The sequence below is a fragment of the Rana temporaria genome, chromosome 1 (genome assembly GCF_905171775.1).
Source record: "Rana temporaria chromosome 1, aRanTem1.1, whole genome shotgun sequence".
NCBI lineage: Eukaryota > Metazoa > Chordata > Amphibia > Anura > Ranidae > Rana > Rana temporaria.
Window position 1 is genome coordinate 397,310,110 of NC_053489.1, and position 16,989 is coordinate 397,327,098.

The window sequence follows — 16,989 nt, forward strand, 5'->3', positions numbered from 1 at the left end:
AAATGAACATATAGACAAGCCTGATGCATTTTGGAAACAAGTTCTGTGGACCGATGAGGTTAAAATAGAACTTTTTGGCCGGAATGAGCAAAGGTACGTTTGGAGAAGAAAGGGCACAGAATTTATTGAAAAGAACCTCTGTCCAACTGTTAAGCATGGGGGTGGATCAATCATGCTTTGGGGTTGTATTGCAGCCAGTGGCACAGGGAACATTTCACGAGTAGAAGGAAAAATGGATTCATGTGGATATTACATTTCTGGGGGGGGGGGGGGTATACTGTACACCATCTGTGTACAGAAGGCCTGCAGGTTGCCATATTGCATTGCATTTTAAAGAAAGTTTCAGCGCTGCAGACTGAAACAGGGATTTAAAAAAACATTGAACTATAATATGATTCTGTCACAGTTGTGTACACTATATTAATTTATTTTATTTGCTTTTTTCCCACTAAAGTGGAGTTACCCTTTAAATATGTTAAAACTGAATCTTAGGGTATAGCGCTTACTATCATAGACCTTTTGGCTAATGATTTTAATCTGTTGATTAAACATGTTTTAAACTAGCAGACCTAAGTTTATACATTAGGCAAGGGGGAAACCTAACAAACAATTTGGGAAAGTCATTTTCAAATACAAGTATGCAAAATTGGTCTAAAGGAGTTGCTACCTCTGTAATTTAATGTCTATGATTTTTTATGAATCTATCCTTGCATTTCTGAAGCTTACCCTGATCTGATTTATGTACTAAAAATAACGAAGACATAATCCAGATTGATGTTTATGTATTTCCTGTTCTGTGAACTGTTATGTACCATTCTTACACATATCCTCTGTAGTTAATAAACCATGTGATTGGACAATACAGCTTCCTTTGACTCAAATTTTGTCATTTTGTTTAGCAAACTGAAGCATTGTACACACGACCGAGTTTCTCGGCAAAAACCAGCAAGAAACTTGCTGTTTTTTTTTTTGGCCGAGGAAACCGGTCGTGTGTACACTTTTCGTCGAGGAAACTGTCGAGGATCTAGTTGAGTCAAAAAGAGAGCATGTCTTCTTTTTCCTTGATGGGAATGGGAAAATTTGGCTCGCCGATATCCTCGACAGCCTAACAAGGAACTCGACGAGCAAAACGATGTGTTTCGCCCGTCGAGTTTCTCGGTCGTGTGTACGAGGCCTGACACCTAAATCTAGCTTTTATTGGATATGTGTGAAGATGTATAAATGCATCAGGTTTACAACCTATACTTTCCCCTAGCTCTCACAATATTCCAACATGTATGATGTGTTGTGTTACACCAACATGTTACTACCAGTTGTACAGAGCAGTGAGCTGCTACAAAATAGGCGGCAAGTGTTGCAACCATCTCTTCTACCTCCGGGTGGTAGAAATGTATTTTCATACAAGGTATTTTATATACAACCTGTTAACAATCCTACCAGAAACTCATAGGTTTAACTTATTCAATTTGTGGACAAATAGAAACCCAAAGAGTGAATTGTATGTAAACTGTTTGGTTTTACTCAGTTATAATCAGTTAAAATCGATTTCTTTCAGCTTTAGATAATTATTCTGAGTTCTCTCAAAGTGAAATAGTGTTTTAAAAATCAGCACAAAAAATAAACATGGAGAATGAAGACTATGCAGATTTTATTTTGAAGGACACTCGGTATTCCTGCCAAATTAAATTACACTCCATATAGGGCGATTTCTTGACATGGCTGTTTTATTCATAACTGTGACCTTGTCTTGTAAAATCAAGCTGTCTGAGCAGTTTAACTGCTCTTGACTTCACAAACAGAGAAGAAAGATTCCAGTGTGGCGCCTTCATGGTCGAGAACTTTAATACTTAGTTCTATACAGGGAAATATACATTTGTTACTTTGTGAATTGTATTGTAGCATTACAATGTCAGACAGCACACCGTTTTTGAAGACTACCTATAAAATAATTATACAAGTTCAAGGACTTAGGCCCCATACACACGATAGAATCCATCCGCAGATAAATCCCAGCAAATGGGTTTCAGCGGATAGATCCTATGGTGTGTACACGCCAGCGGATCTGTTTCCGCGGAGAAATCTCCTCTGGGATGGATTCCAGCAGATCGGATATTTGCTGACATGCACAACAAATCCATCTGCTGGAATCCATTCCAACGGATGGATCCGCTCGTCTGTACAGACTTACCGGATCCATCCGTCCAAAGGGATTCCCCGCACGCGTCGTAATGATTTGACGCATGCGTGGAATTCCTTATATGACAGCGTCGCGCCCGTCGCCGCGTCATAATAGCGGCGACGGCGCAACACGTCATCGCCAGAGGATTTCAGCGCGGATTTCAATGCGATGGTGTGTACACGCCATCGCATAGAAATCTTCTGAAATCCTCGAGAGGATTTATCCGCGGATACGGTCCGCTGGACCGTATCTGCGGATAAATCCTCTCGTGTGTATGGGGCCTAAGAGATATATGACTAGATACTAAATAATGTAAGAGGGATAATTAGAATGATGATACAAAAGATCCCTTCTCGTTATGGTTTCTAATCTACTTATGTGTGTATATGTATAATTCATGTACCTCTGTGGGAAAAGTTTGTGCCTCCAAGGTACTGTTTTCATATAAATTTGTAAAAAGAAGGATCAGTGATTTTACACCATCTAACCAATCAGGTAAGAGCCTTCGTATTCTAATTTTTGGGTCTGTCTTGATAGGTTTTTGTTCACTTTAAGTGGGTTTTGCATTTTCATACAAGTCTATAAGGTTGCAAAACCCTTCTGATACAGGTGAAATGCAAGTTATAAGGTCAACTGCAGGTAAAATGCATGTAAGAAAAGAAATGGCTGCACATCCAGGAATTCCGATTTTCATTTATTGTTCAAAGTGATAACACCAAAGACACCAACACAAGGTCACTTAGACGCGTTTCACACAAACATCTTGTGCTTAATCATTACAAGTAAAATGCACCTGTCAATAAATTATGAATGATATTACAATATTCTCAAACTGATGCCATCGACGTAAGACATAAGTTCATCAACACGGGACCATATTGAAACTGGGATTGATTTACTAAAAGCAAACAGACTGTGTGTGCACTTTGAAAGTACAGATGCACTAATTTTCCGCAGAGCTTAGTGAATGTGGTAAAGCTCTTCTGATGTCCATCATCCAATTATGTGAAAACAAAAATGCTGTTTTTTTATTTATTTTCCTTGCACCTGATTGGGTATTCTTTACATAGATGGAAGATGAGCGCAACTGCACTTGCCAAGTGCACAGTCTTATTGCCTTAAGTTAATCAACATGGTTTTTACCGTATTTATCGGGGTATTGCGCGCTCCGGCGTATAGCGCGCACCCCTAAAGTGGACCCGACATTCCTGTAGAAAAACATTTTAGTACTTACAGTTTTGGTTTCTTGCGCGGCGTCCATCGGTGGCCTCGTCGGGTCCGGCGTCCGTCTGCGGCTTCGGGTGTCCTCTTCGTCGGGTCCGGCATCCTTCTGCGGCGTCCTCCCTGCTCGATCCCCGCTTTCCCGCGCCAAGTTTGTATACTGCGCCGGCATATACCGAGCGCAGTACACTCGTGTATAGTCGGGCAGGCTCGGCTACTCTCGCGCTCATGTCCTGTATGTCCAGGACGTGAGCGCGAGAGGAGCCGAGCCTGCCCGACTATACACAAGTGTACTGTGCTCGGTATATGCGGGCGCAGTGTTCAAACTCGGCGCGGGAAAGCAGTTATCGGCGTATATCGCGCACCCACGATTTTGCCCTGATTTTCAGGGCAAAAAAGTATGTGGTATACGCCGATAAATACGGTATACATTTTTTTTTTGCCTTTTTTTCTTATTAGACTCCTGATCCGACCCCCCATTAAACCAACAGATCCTCTGAGGCCTTGTACACACGGTCGGACCAAACCGATGAAAACGGACTGAAGTTCAGTTTCATCGGTCCAAACCGACCGTGTGTGGGCCCCATCGGTCCGTTATCCTTCGGTCTCAAAATGTAGAACTTGCTTTAAAATTGACGGTTAGTACGCAAAAGCATCGGTTCCAAACCCGCGCATGCTCAAAATCAAGTCGACGCATGCTTGGAAGCATTGAACTTCATTTTACTCTGCACGTCGTTGTGTTTTACGTCACTGCGTTGGACTCGATCAGTTTTTGAACTGATGGTGTGTAGGCACATCAGACTATCAGTCTGCTTCATCGGTGAACCGATGAAAACGGTCCTTCCGACCGTTCTCATCGGATGGACTGATCGTGTGTACAGGGCCTGAGAATTTCTTCTCTTTTAGATCAACATGTGAGAACCACATATAATTAATTCAATAATTATAAAAAGTCAATCAAAATTTTGAAAAAGGCATGTTGATATAAATATACACGTAGAATATTGCTAAAGGGCTATGAGTGATTGTACCCCTTTCCTTCTCCCTTTAATATCAACCTATATGGGTGGTTTCAGGGGGTGTGCCTCTGAAATCTTGAGATTACCTTTCAAGATAGCGGCTACACCAATTGATGAACATCAAAGGGATCAACAAAATGTCTGTTTTGTTTACCAAAACCATGGGGTTCATTTACTAAATGCAAATAGACTGTGCACTTTGCAAGTGCAGTCTGCAAGGGCATTTGCTTCAGCGCTTAGTAAATGAGGGGAAGCTCTGCTGACTTGCATCATTTAATCATGTGCAGGAAAAAAATCATTTTTTTTCCTCTTGCATGTGATTGGATATTCTCTTCAAAGTAAAGCTTCCCCTAATTTACTAAGCTCTGGAGCAAATGCCCTTGCAGAGTGCAACTGCACTTGTAAAGTGTACAGTCTATTTGCCTTTAGTAAATCGACCCCATGTCCCCCATTCACCAATATAATAATAAAAAATAGATCTATTAGATCTCATGTCTTCTTCTGTCTTGTGTGTGGTTTATTTCTCTGTTTGAATTCTGTCAGAGGTTTGAACATTTGAATAGCATTTTTATCATGTTTCTGTACTTAAGATCTTTAAACTCCACAACCACTGATGTTTTTAAAGAATGATTGTCATTGGAGTACATAATCATGCTAGATTTCTTTGGCCCGGTACGTGCATAAATATAATAATTTGATTCATTCATTAAGTAGGCATCTTTGCTTTTACAAACTGGGAGATTCCAATTGCCAGTTCCCACAGTATTTTTAAAACTGGATCATTCACTTAGTGGGAACATTTGTGATTACATTGTTTTCAAAAATGTTTCTGGAAGGAAAAAAATTCTAATTAATATAGTGTGGAAAGCTAGACCATGGGAATCACCCATGTTCCCATTTTCCAGTTACTACTTCTGAGAAAATCTATTAAAATGTGTCAGACGGGGGAGTTTTGCACCTTTAGATTGTGGTAGAAGAGGTTTTTGAATATAGATGTTATCTAAAATGGAACAAAACCTTTGGATATTTTAATTGACGCTTAAGTTTAATCCTTTGTGCTTCGTTTGCATCAAGAAGGGGAAATAAAACCTTTATTTAAATTAGGGTTGTCCCGATACCAGTTTTTTAGGACTGAGTACAAGTACCGATACTTTTTTTTCATGTACTCGCCGATACCGATTACCGATACTTTTTGTAAAAATGTGTCCATGTGTCCCCAAATGAAGCCTTGTGTCCCAAATTGTGTCCCCAAATGCAGCCATGTATCCCCAAATGCAGCCTTGTGTCCCCAAATGCAGCCATGTGTATCCTTACGTCCCAAATGCAGCCTTGTGTCCCCAAATGCAGCCATGTGTAGCCTTGTGTCCCCAATGCAGCCATGTGTCCCCAAATGCAGCCTTGTGTCCCCAATTGTTTCCCCAAATGCAGCCATGTGTCCCAAAATGCAGCCTTGTGTCCCCAATTGTGTACCCAAATGCAGCCTTGTGTCCCCAAATGCAGCCATGTGTAGGTCCCCAGTGGCCTACCTGTGTAGGCAAAGAGAAAGCCCCCCTACCACCGCCGCCGCCGGCGTCTTGTTGATCAGAGCGCAGGGAACATAACAGCTTTCATTTCAATAGCTGTGTGCTCCCCGCCGCCAATCCTGGGACGGGTGATCTGTCTATCAAAGTGCCCGGACAAGGCAGAGGGGCTATATATGATGACGCGCGGCGTGGAACTCACAGCTATTGAAATGAAAGCAGTTATGTTCCCCGCACGCTGATCAACTAGACGGCGGCAGTGACAGCAGCTCTCCTCTCCTCTCACTTCCCCATTAGTAAAATTTTATTTTACTTACCCGAAGACTGCTCTGCTTTCTACCCGCTCTCCGCCCACTCTCCGCCCCCTCTCAGCGCGGTCTCCGCCCACTCTTCACTCACAAAAAAAGTATCGGTGAAGCATCGAGAGCATTCGTCACTCACAAAAAAAGTATTGGTGAAGCATCGGGAGCATTTGCGCGAGTACAAGTACTCGCGCAAATGCTCACTATCGGTCCCGATACAGATACTAGTACCGGTATCGGGACAACCCTGATTTAAATAAAACATTTCTGATTTGATTGTATACCTTATTTTATACCCAGTGATGTCATCACTAGGTCATTGTTCTTCTCTAAGCAATGCAGACAGGTTTTGGGCCTTTTTACACGGGCGGTCCGGTGAGGTTCATGTGGACTCGATCGGACATTCGATTCACTCCTATGGAACGGTGGATGTCAGCGAAGACACGCCCACTGACAGCTTCTGCTATCCAATCCGATCCTGTCTGCCAAAACAAGACAGATGGTGACCCTAATTTCCATATGTCTGGAGGATAGGATTGGAAAAGATCAGGTGAAAACAGACACCTGATTTCCCCATGCGGAGAGCAGGACTCTGTCCGTCTCCACTCTGCACAGTGAGCAGAGACAGACCTGTCATCCACCTGCTCAGCGGGGATCAGTGGAGTGATCCCACACTGAGCAAAGCGGAGTCCACCGAGCGGACTGTTCTTGTGAAAGAACCCTATGGCTGGTGGAAGGGGCTGGCAGAATGCTCTACATAACGTTCTGAAAACATTGTAGCACCCTGGTTCAGTGCTTCTCTCAAGAACTCTCAGCCCCAATACAAGCAGCAGTCTGTCTCTTGGCAGGAGTTATGAAAATATTAAAAAGCCTTGATAGGTGAATGTCAGTTTGGAGGAGTGGGCATAACTTGGCAACCTAGGTAATGTCTATATTTAATTCGGAGCCTCTGTAATGGAAAGAAATAAGATCTAATGAATGAAAAGTGTTTGGCCAAGGACAGTTAGACTGGGGAGAAAAGAACTAGATGATGCTGGATGTTTTCCAGTCAGGAAATAAGGCCTCTGTCACAGAGGGCAGTAAAATCAGAGTAAATCATTTCAGTAGCAGAGAGGAGCCTGTACAACTCTGCAAGATTGAAGGTAAGGCTAAGGTTCAGCTTTAACCACTTCCCGCCCAGTCAATAGAAAATTGACGTCCGGGAAGTGGTTGTGAAATCCTGACTGCACGTCTATTGATGTCCAGCAGAATAACATGCCGGCGTGGGGGCGATCGGTGATGCTGGGTGTCAGTCTGACACCCTGCATCTCCGATCTTGCTAAAGAGCCTCCGGCAGAGGCTTTTTACTACGTGATCAGCCGTGTTCAATCACGGCTGATCACGATGTAAACAGGAAGAGCCATTGATCGGCACTTCCTCACTCGCGTCTGATAGACGCGAGTAGAGGAGAGCCGATTGGTGGCTCTCCTGACAAAGGGGGTTTGTGCTGATTGTTTGTACATCCCCCATAGCCATCCACATGTAAAATAGGAACATGTGACATGTAAAAATAGGCACAATAGATGCCAATTAGTGCCCACAAATGGGCACTGACAGGCAACATGGGCACTGATTGGAAAACTAGTAAATAAACAAGTGCCACCCCTCAGTGTCCATCAGTGCCACCCCTCAGTGTCCATCGGTGCCACCCCTCAGTGTCCATCAGTGCCACCCCTCAGTGTCCATCGGTGCCACCCCTCAGTGTCCATCAGTGCCACCTCTCAGTGCTCATCCATGCCCAGTGCCCACCTATCAGTGCCCACCTGTGCCACCCATATGTACCCATCAGTGCCACCCATAAGTGCCCATCAGTGCCACCCATAAGTGCCCATCAGTGCCGCCTATGAGTGCCCATCAGTGCCGCCTATGAGTGCCCATCAGTGTCGCATACCAGCGCCGCTTATCAGTGCCCATCAGTGCCGTCTATCAGTGTCCATCAGTGCCGCCTATCAGTGCCCATCAGTGCCACCTCATCGGTGCCCATCAGTGCCCGTAATTGAAAAAGAAAACATACTTATTTACAAAAAAATTAACAGAAAAAAATAAAAACTTAATTTTTTTCTAAATTTTCGGTATTTTTTTAGTTGTTGCGCAACAAATAAAAATCGTAGAGGTGATCAAATACTACCAAAAGAAAGCTCTATTTGTGGGAACAAAATTCTGAAAAAAATATTTGGGTACAGTGTAGCATGACCGCGCAATTGTCATTCAAAGTGCGACAGCGCTGAAAGCTGAAAATTGGTTTGGGCAGGTGCCTGGTATGGAAGTGGTTAAGCTGCAAAACTAAGAGGTGGATGTATGGGTGTGTGAATTATGTATCTTATGTCAGTTTCTTATTTTCACTTATAATTTGTGTTGTGGAGTACATGTTCAACAGTTATGGGAGACCAGCACATTGCACAGACACCTCAGTTCCTGTATCATTGGGACACCGAACGCAAAACATCCACAATCCAAGAGAAATCTTGAACTTGAATGCAGATAGAACTGTTGATCTTTAATATTAACGTTATCCTGGTTATATATGATATCTTCTGTACTAAAGTGTTCTAACATTGACACATGAGCCATCTTTTATGTTCTGACTTATAAAAATGAGCTGATAGTACATACAGGAAGTGCCACTGTCAGGTCCTTACATCATTTCAATTTTTTTCTACCACTCAGAGTCTGGGCACAACTTTGCAAGTTATTTTTATACAAATGATTTCAGGGCATGCAAGCATTTTATAACACCAACAGATGGCAGGCTAAGCTGCAAAATAATAAAGTGCATTTATGAAAAACAAGCACGTTAAATGAAAGAACTTAGCACATATGGTAAAAACGCACAGACTATTCTATGTGTTTTTTTCAAATATTTAATAAGGCCTGCACTGCAATATAGAATTTTTTTATTTTCAATCCATAGGCCATGGTTACTATTTTTCGAGAGATAGACCTTCCTGTCTAGTTCAAGTTTGGAAGTGTGTGATGCTTTGTGGTAGTATTTTTTGCACCTCATAGGGCACTAAAGCAAGTTTTTTCTTTTTTTTTGTAATGCCCATCATTCTTAAAGTGATTCTAATTTTTTTTTTTAAATAACAAAAATGTTATACTTATCTGCTCTGTGCAATAGTTTTTGATTTTTTTCTTTGTGGTTCCTTAATACCTTAAAGCGGGGGTTCACCCGTACATAACACCTTTTCCCCTTAGATCAGTGGTTCTCAATCTGGGGGTCGGGACCCCCTTGGGGGTCAAATGACAATTTGCCAGGGGTCACCAAATCCTGGGCTGTTCCTGAAGCCTGCAGCACTCTCAGCCTTTTCACAGCCATCCAGCAGGGCTGTTCCTGGAGCCTGTGGCCGCCCAGCTGGGCTGCTCCTGAAGTCCTTTCCTGCCCATTCAGTTCACAGCATGGCTGTGGGGCAGAGACTAGAGGTCAGCTGACTGGTGAGAAATGTGAAGTGGGAAGGGCTGGAGGAGACCCTATCTCCTGATTTCGGCATAGGTGTCACTGCTGCGAGACACCACAGAGCTGGCGACACAGTGAGTAACACTACCTGTGATTAGAGTTGCCATTTAAAGTCCCCACGACAGTTCTCAGATCAGCAGATGATCTTGATCAAGAGCATCTAAGCTGACTGATCAGAACTCCCTGCCAGCACTCCCCCCTAAGGAGTAAGAGAAGGAAAAAAGTAGAGAATACATGGAAGAGAGAGGAAAAGAGGGAGAGGAACAAAGAAAAAGGGAGAGAAAGAATAAGAGAAAGAACAGGAAAGATGACTAGAGAGAGGGATGGGGGGACAAGAAATTTTAGATAGAGAGACATCCTAAAATGTACCAGAAGGGGTTTTAATCCTGTACGAGTGTAAGGGACTTAGGGTTCCCTAAATGTCCGTGGGCTAGGGGCGCAAATTACTTGTCTTGCCTTAGGTGCTGAAAACCCATGCTACAAAAATTCTACTGTTAGGGGTCCCCACAACTTGGGAAATTTTATCAAAGGGTCACGGCACTAGAAAGGTTGAGAACCACTGCCTTAGATGGATGCTCGTTTTGTCTAGGGGAATCGGCTAGTTGTTTTAAAATATGAGCTGTACTTACGAGATGCATCTTCTCCGCCGCTTCCGGGTATGGGCTGCGGGACTGGGCGTTCCTATTTTGATTGACAGTCTTCCGAGATGCTTCCGACGGTCACATCCATCGCGTCACGATTTTCCGAAAGAAGCCGAACGTCGGTGCGCAGGCGCAGTATAGAGCCGCACCGACGTTCGGCTTCTTTCGGCTACTAGTGACGCGATGGATGCGACCGTCGGAAGCCTCTCGGATGACTGTCAATCAAGAAGGAACGCCCGCTCCCGAAGACCCATACCCGGAAGCGATGGAGAAGATGCATCTCGAAAACGGTAAGTACAGCTCATATTTTAAAACAACTAGCCGATTCCCCTAGACAAAACGAGCATCCATCTAGCATCCATCTAAGGGGAAAAATTGTTTTATGGGTGAACTCCCGCTTTAATATCTTAATACACCATGCACGGAGATATGGTTTTCTACTTGAAAAATATTTTCTTGTGGTAAAACACAAGCATTTTACTGCACAAAAACACACCTGAAATATATTGGGAAACTTAAAGGGACTGTTAAATAAAAATAAAACAGTCCGTGTTAATTCTTGCATTTCAATTTCAAATTAACGTAAACTTTTTATTTTTTGGGGATATTACTTGATGGCTTATTACAAATTCTGCCCTACTTAGTCCATAATCTTAAAACTTTATAAAACTTTTGCTTTTATCAATGATGATAACCCTTGTGTTTCTGTTGTGACATAATTCATTTAACAGGTTCTGGATATTTTAACCTCTTTGTGCCGAGTGTAAGCAAATATGCATCCTCTTGGCAGCCGGGCCTTGGCGCCGAGCAACTTCATATTTGCATGCAGTGCTATGCCGAGAGAGTGTGCCCTGTGCACTCCCAGCGCTGTGACTAGCGGCTCATGGAAAGTTTCCGATCACCCTTTGCGATTGGGAATTTTTTAGCAAACCCCTTAAAGGGCCAGCAAGGGGTTAAACATAACTGGAGCTTGTACTTTCAAAGATTATAGATGTGCAATAAGAAGTCAGTATATTACTTTTCCATGATTTTTGAGGGTTACTTGATCTTTCCCAGTTATATTATTTATGCATCTTTTAGTTTATTTTCTGTTTGCAGTATTTGAACGTACAATATATATATTCTGTGTGTATATATATAGATAGATAGATAGATAGATAGATAGATAGATAGATAGATAGATAGATAGATAGATAGATAGATAGATAGATATTTTTGGATTCAACACATATATTATGTCTTACTCTCTTTCGATTTTTAGAATTTACAGCTCTTGAAGATACACAGGCATTGATTTGCAAAAGGCAAATAGGCTGTTCACTTTGCAAGGAAAGATGCACTTGCAAGGGAATTTAGATAATGAGGTGAAGCTCGGCTGACTTTGTCATCCAATCATGTGCACGCAAAAAATATTTTTTTATTTTCCTTGCGTGTGATTGGTTATTCTTTGCAAAGTAAAACTTCACCACATTCACTTAACTCTTGAGCTAATCCCTTTGCAAAGTGAACAGACTATCAACCACATAGCTTTTGCATTTTTTAATCTTTGAGTCAAAAATGTTCAAGTGATAACCCCTGAAAAATATACAGTGTTCTTGCCATTATCATGAGAATGTTTGCCAACTATGGCGTTAGATAATAATCTAACTGTCGAGCACTATACATGTTGATTTCTAGCTGTATTAAAATACCACAAGACATATGTGGAATACCTAATACCGTAACAAAAATGGTTCTACACAACCATAAGGACAAAAAGTATCACAGAGACTTGAATATCACAGATACGTGAATGCCAAGATATATTATAGACATGAGGTTTAAACTGGGTATACACTAGTAGAATTTTCAAATTAAAATGTATACAGAAATCCCTAGATAAATTTATATGGAAATTCTCGGAACATTCAAATGTTATTTGAAAGTAGTTCAAGATTTTTTAACATTCGATTTTGGAAAGAATGGACTTTACCAAACTAAAACCATGTACACTGTTAGAAATTCGTACATTTGTGAAAAATGTTCCATCCTGCTCCTTTGTATTTTCTCATCACTGTGGTTGAAATAAACATTGATTTGACCCAACTAATGATTAGAAAACTGAATGAATGTTCTCGCAACACAAAATGTAGAACAAAATTCTACCAGTGTATACCCAGCTTGTAGGCAAAGATATTTGTATCTTGCAAATTCAGTTGTTATGCTTTAGTACAATTTTCTAGCATGGAATTCTTGTACTTGTTAAGCCTCGTACACACGACCGAGGAACTCGACGGGCGAAACACATCGTTTTCCTTGTCGAGTTCCTTGTCAGGCTGTCGAGGAACTCGACAAGGCAAGTTTCTCCATTCCCGTCGAGGAAATAGAGAACTTGTTCTCTTTTTGGCTGGTCAAGTTTCTCGACAGTTTCCTCAATGAAAATGTACACACGACCGGTTTCCTCCGCAAAAAAATATCTCCCAGCAAGTTTCTTGCTGGTTTTTGCCGAGAAACACAGTCGTGTGTGCGAGGCTTAAGATACACATTTAGGTAATGTGCATGCTGACAGATCCATGTTCTTCTTAAACTGCTAAACCTGTGCATGCTTTTTGCCCAATCCTTCTCACATTCCTTAACATGTATTTCTAACCCTTTTTTCTAATAAACATTTAATTCCATTTTTTTTACAGATCCTGCTGTTATATCCCCACAGGACCCTACATTAATGATAGGATCATCACTAAATGCAGCTTGCTTAGTGGACTCTGACTTAAATCTGAAAGCAGAGGACCTGTTCTGGACCCTTAATGGGAGAAGGCTTCCCACAGATTTGTATAAGACACTGAATGGCACAACCCTAAGTGTGGCCTTGAATAACCTGAACGGATCCAAGCAGCAATCGGGAGACAACCTGGTGTGCCACAGCAAAGATGGGAGAATCCTTGCAGGATCATGTCTTTATGTTGGATGTATGTCTGATTTTCAGACTTAGCAAACACAGGCATGACAAACTGGTTGGATGTCCTGTTCCAGCAATGAAGTTTTATGGCAAAATTATTAGAATACTTGCTCTGTGGCACTATTGGATTTCATTCCAATTTAAGAGGAGTCCGAATTAGGGCTAGGGGAAGGGCTGGGGGGTTATGCCTACAGATTGGCCTGGTTTAGACAAAATGTGGTCTAGGCTAAAATGATGCAAGTGGTCTTAATGATGCTAAAATACTTTGCACAGCTGCTAACCTTTCACATTTTTAATCTTTGCTTTAGAAATATACACCCCCTTGTTATAAGTGTGTAAATATTAAGATACTTTAAATATATAACTATACAATTACATTTTAAATTTGTGGGTAATAACAACTATACAAAATGTGTCTCCCCCTCCAGAAACATTTACCAGCTTTTGCAAAAGTGATTTTAAAAAAAAAAGTGAAGTTTTTATTTTTCAAGTCGCTTGAGGATCTAAATATGACAGCCTGGCTACACATAGCTTTTCTCTATGTAGAAGTAAAAGGCAGCCTAAAACATATTGTTCTGTCATTTATGTAGGTACCGTGTTATTTTAGCCCACTGAGCTCCTATTGAAAATTGTATTACTCCTAGTTTATACTTTACATGTAATTTTATATCCCTCCAGCAAAAAATAATAATACTGCTTTGACTGATCTGGTGGTGATTGTTAGCTTCTTTGTTATCGCTTAATTCTTACGGTGCTGTGGGGGTATAGGGCATTATTTCTGTAAAAGCCAAGTACTATGAAAATAATTGTGAAAAGAATAGTGAATCAATATGGTAAAGTGACAATCTAAAGCCCGAAGTCCGGTCTGAAGCTCTGTGACCGTGACCGCGAGACCCAATCGCCGCTGGAGTCCCGCGATCGGTCCCCTTAGCTGAAGAACGGGGAGAGCTGTGTGTAAACACAGCTTCCTCGTTCTTCACTGTGGCGCCGTCATCGATCGTGTGTTCCCTTTTATCAATGACGTCACACCTACAGCCACACCCCCTACAGTTAGAAACACAAATGAGGTCACACTTAACCCCTTCAGCGCCCCCTTGTGGTTAACTCCCAAACAGCAATTGTCATTTTCACAGTAAACAATGCATTTTTTGCTGTCAAAATGACAAAGGTCCCAAAAATGTGTCAAAATTGTCCAAAGTGTCCGCCATAAAGGCGCAGTCATGAAAAAAATCGCTGATCGCCACCATTAGTAGTAAAAAAATAAATTCATAAAAATGCAATAAAACTATCCCCTATATTGTAAACGCTATAAATTTTGCGCAAACCAATCAGTAAACACTTATTGAGATTTTTTTTTACCAAAAATAGGTAAAAGAATACGTATCGGCCTAAACTGAGGAAAACAATTTTTTTATATATTTTTGGGGGATATTTATTATAGCAAAAAGTAAAAAATATTGCATTTTTCAAAATTGTCGCTCTATTTTTGTTTATAGCGGAAAAAATAAAAACCGCAGAGGTGATAAAATACCACCAAAAGAAAGCTCTATTTGTGGGAAAAAAAGGACGCCAATTTTGTTTGGGAGCCACGTCGCACGACCGCGCAATTGTCAGTTTAAGCAACGCAGTGCCGAATCGCAAAAACTGTCCGGGTCCTTTAGCTGCCCAAAGGTCCGGGTCTTAAGTGGTTAAATGGGCAAAAATCGAAAAACGCCTATAAACGAAACTGCTGCTTTCAAAGAAACGCTGTTAAATGCAAATGCCTAAAAATGGCAATAAACGAGACTGTGTACGTGGTCACATAAGACAACATTGAATGAGTTCAGGGGCAGTTGAAAAAAGCGCCCAACTACCTCTGAACGTACGTTTAGCAGCGTCCCGTGTACATGGGGCCTTAAAATAGGCATCTTTGGCCAAAATTACTTAAAACCCCCAGAACATTTTATATATATATAAAATATATTATACTAAGAGGCTTTGTAGAATAAAAAGATGATACTTTAAATGTTCTTTTTATCACAATATTTGACAACTATTTGTCACGTCTATATTTTTAGGTAAAAATACACTAAAATAAACTCTTTTGCTTTAGTCCCTGAGCAAAGACCCTAGCCTCTGTTTTGTTTTGGGTTTGAAACCTCAGATGAGAGCTCCAACTGTATTTAATTGGAAAATAATGAAACTACTGTGTGTCTAATTCTTTTATTTTCAGTATATGCTGCAAGCCTTTTATTCAAAAAGTTTTTTAACCATTCCTATATGGGCATAGCCCCTTTCTACTTTCTACCTACATTGTTTTTCATGAGGCAAGATTTTCTAAACTCTAGATGGCACTGTAGTATCATGCACACCATGGGTCAAATATGTCAAAAGGTCAAGCTGTTGTTAATTCCTATTGACAACCCCTGGGGTCCAATGTTTGACAAGAACATCTTTATAAAAATGGGAACAACTAAAAATGTGTACATTAACCAAATATGCAAATTGCTTCAGATATATGTATATATACAATATATATATATATAGATAGATGTAACACAGTTTCTGATGTCATTTCCAGTTTCTGGCACCCTCAAAGCCTTCACCCTTCTTGAAGCAGCTTCCTATGTGGACAGCAAGGTGTAAAGTTTTTTCTTATGTTGAAGGTATGAACGTGTGCTAGCTATGGCTCTGGTGGCCACTGACTTTTCAGCGCAAGTGTGTTGCTCTGTCTGGTTGTTCCAAGGATCTGTGATTTAAGTTGACTGCCTGTATTGACTGTGTATTATTATTTTACTTAGATTACTGTATATGTTGTCTCTGATGAGTAACTATTACCTATTCTGGTGATGTATTTGTTCCTAGCTGATCTGTATGCGTATATTATTTCTCTCTGCATTTCTGAAACCTACACCAAAAATGTCTTAGCCTAGACAGTCTTTCAGAGATTCCAGATCCAGAAAGCACTTAATCACCGACATCGACATTAGAGCTTGATAGCTGCTGCTAATCCAGGACTGATTCATTTTGATAAATGTCAGCCGGTCCACAGAGTCTGTGGACAGAGACGCTCTCTTATTTGACACAAAACCTCCGGCAGCACTGAATGCCCATTCGAAAAGCACTCTGGATGCAGGGCAGCTCAGCAGCTCTATTGCATACTGGGCAAGTTCTTGCCAATGGTCTATTCTCATGACCCAGTAACCCAGTGGATTGTCAACTAGAAAGCTCTCCATATCTGTTTTATACCCCAATATAATATCCCACAACGATATGATGAAGACCCTGCAGATGAGATGTCGAAGCTGACATCCCTGGGCGCTGAGCACTAAAAAAAATGCATCACTGAAGCAGCACCCTTCTCCTCCGCTCCTCTGTTGAACAACAGAAGCCTCAAAACTAAGTTTTCCTCCAGACTGTAACCTACCAGAGTCAGGAAAGGCGTTAAATAAACTCCTCTTTAAGGTGTCCTCAAGAGATTTCATCTTCTGCTCCCTCTGTGGGGACGGGATGAGTTCCAAAACTTTCCCCTTGTAACCGCGGTGAAGGAGGGTTGCCAACCAATAGTGATCCTTCTCCTTGTTGCCACATATTCTCAGGTCCTTTCACAGGCTTTGATAAATGAGGGAGTCCATGCACTGCAAGTTTGCAGAGGCATGAAAAGCAGAGTCACAGGGTTTCCACCCAGCCACCTACT

General features: G+C 41.4%; 1 protein-coding gene across 4 annotated transcripts in view; it reads left to right on the plus strand.

The window, feature by feature from the left end:
* The window catches only part of CRLF1 (cytokine receptor like factor 1), a 186,353-nt gene that overhangs the window by 75,112 nt on the left and 94,252 nt on the right, over window positions 1-16,989 (plus strand). For all 4 annotated transcript variants that reach the window (XM_040322886.1, XM_040322895.1, XM_040322911.1 and 1 more), the window contains exon 2: window positions 13,045-13,323. In XM_040322886.1, coding sequence (XP_040178820.1) covers window positions 13,045-13,323 — 279 coding nt within the window. The remainder of the gene's footprint in view (window positions 1-13,044; window positions 13,324-16,989) is intronic.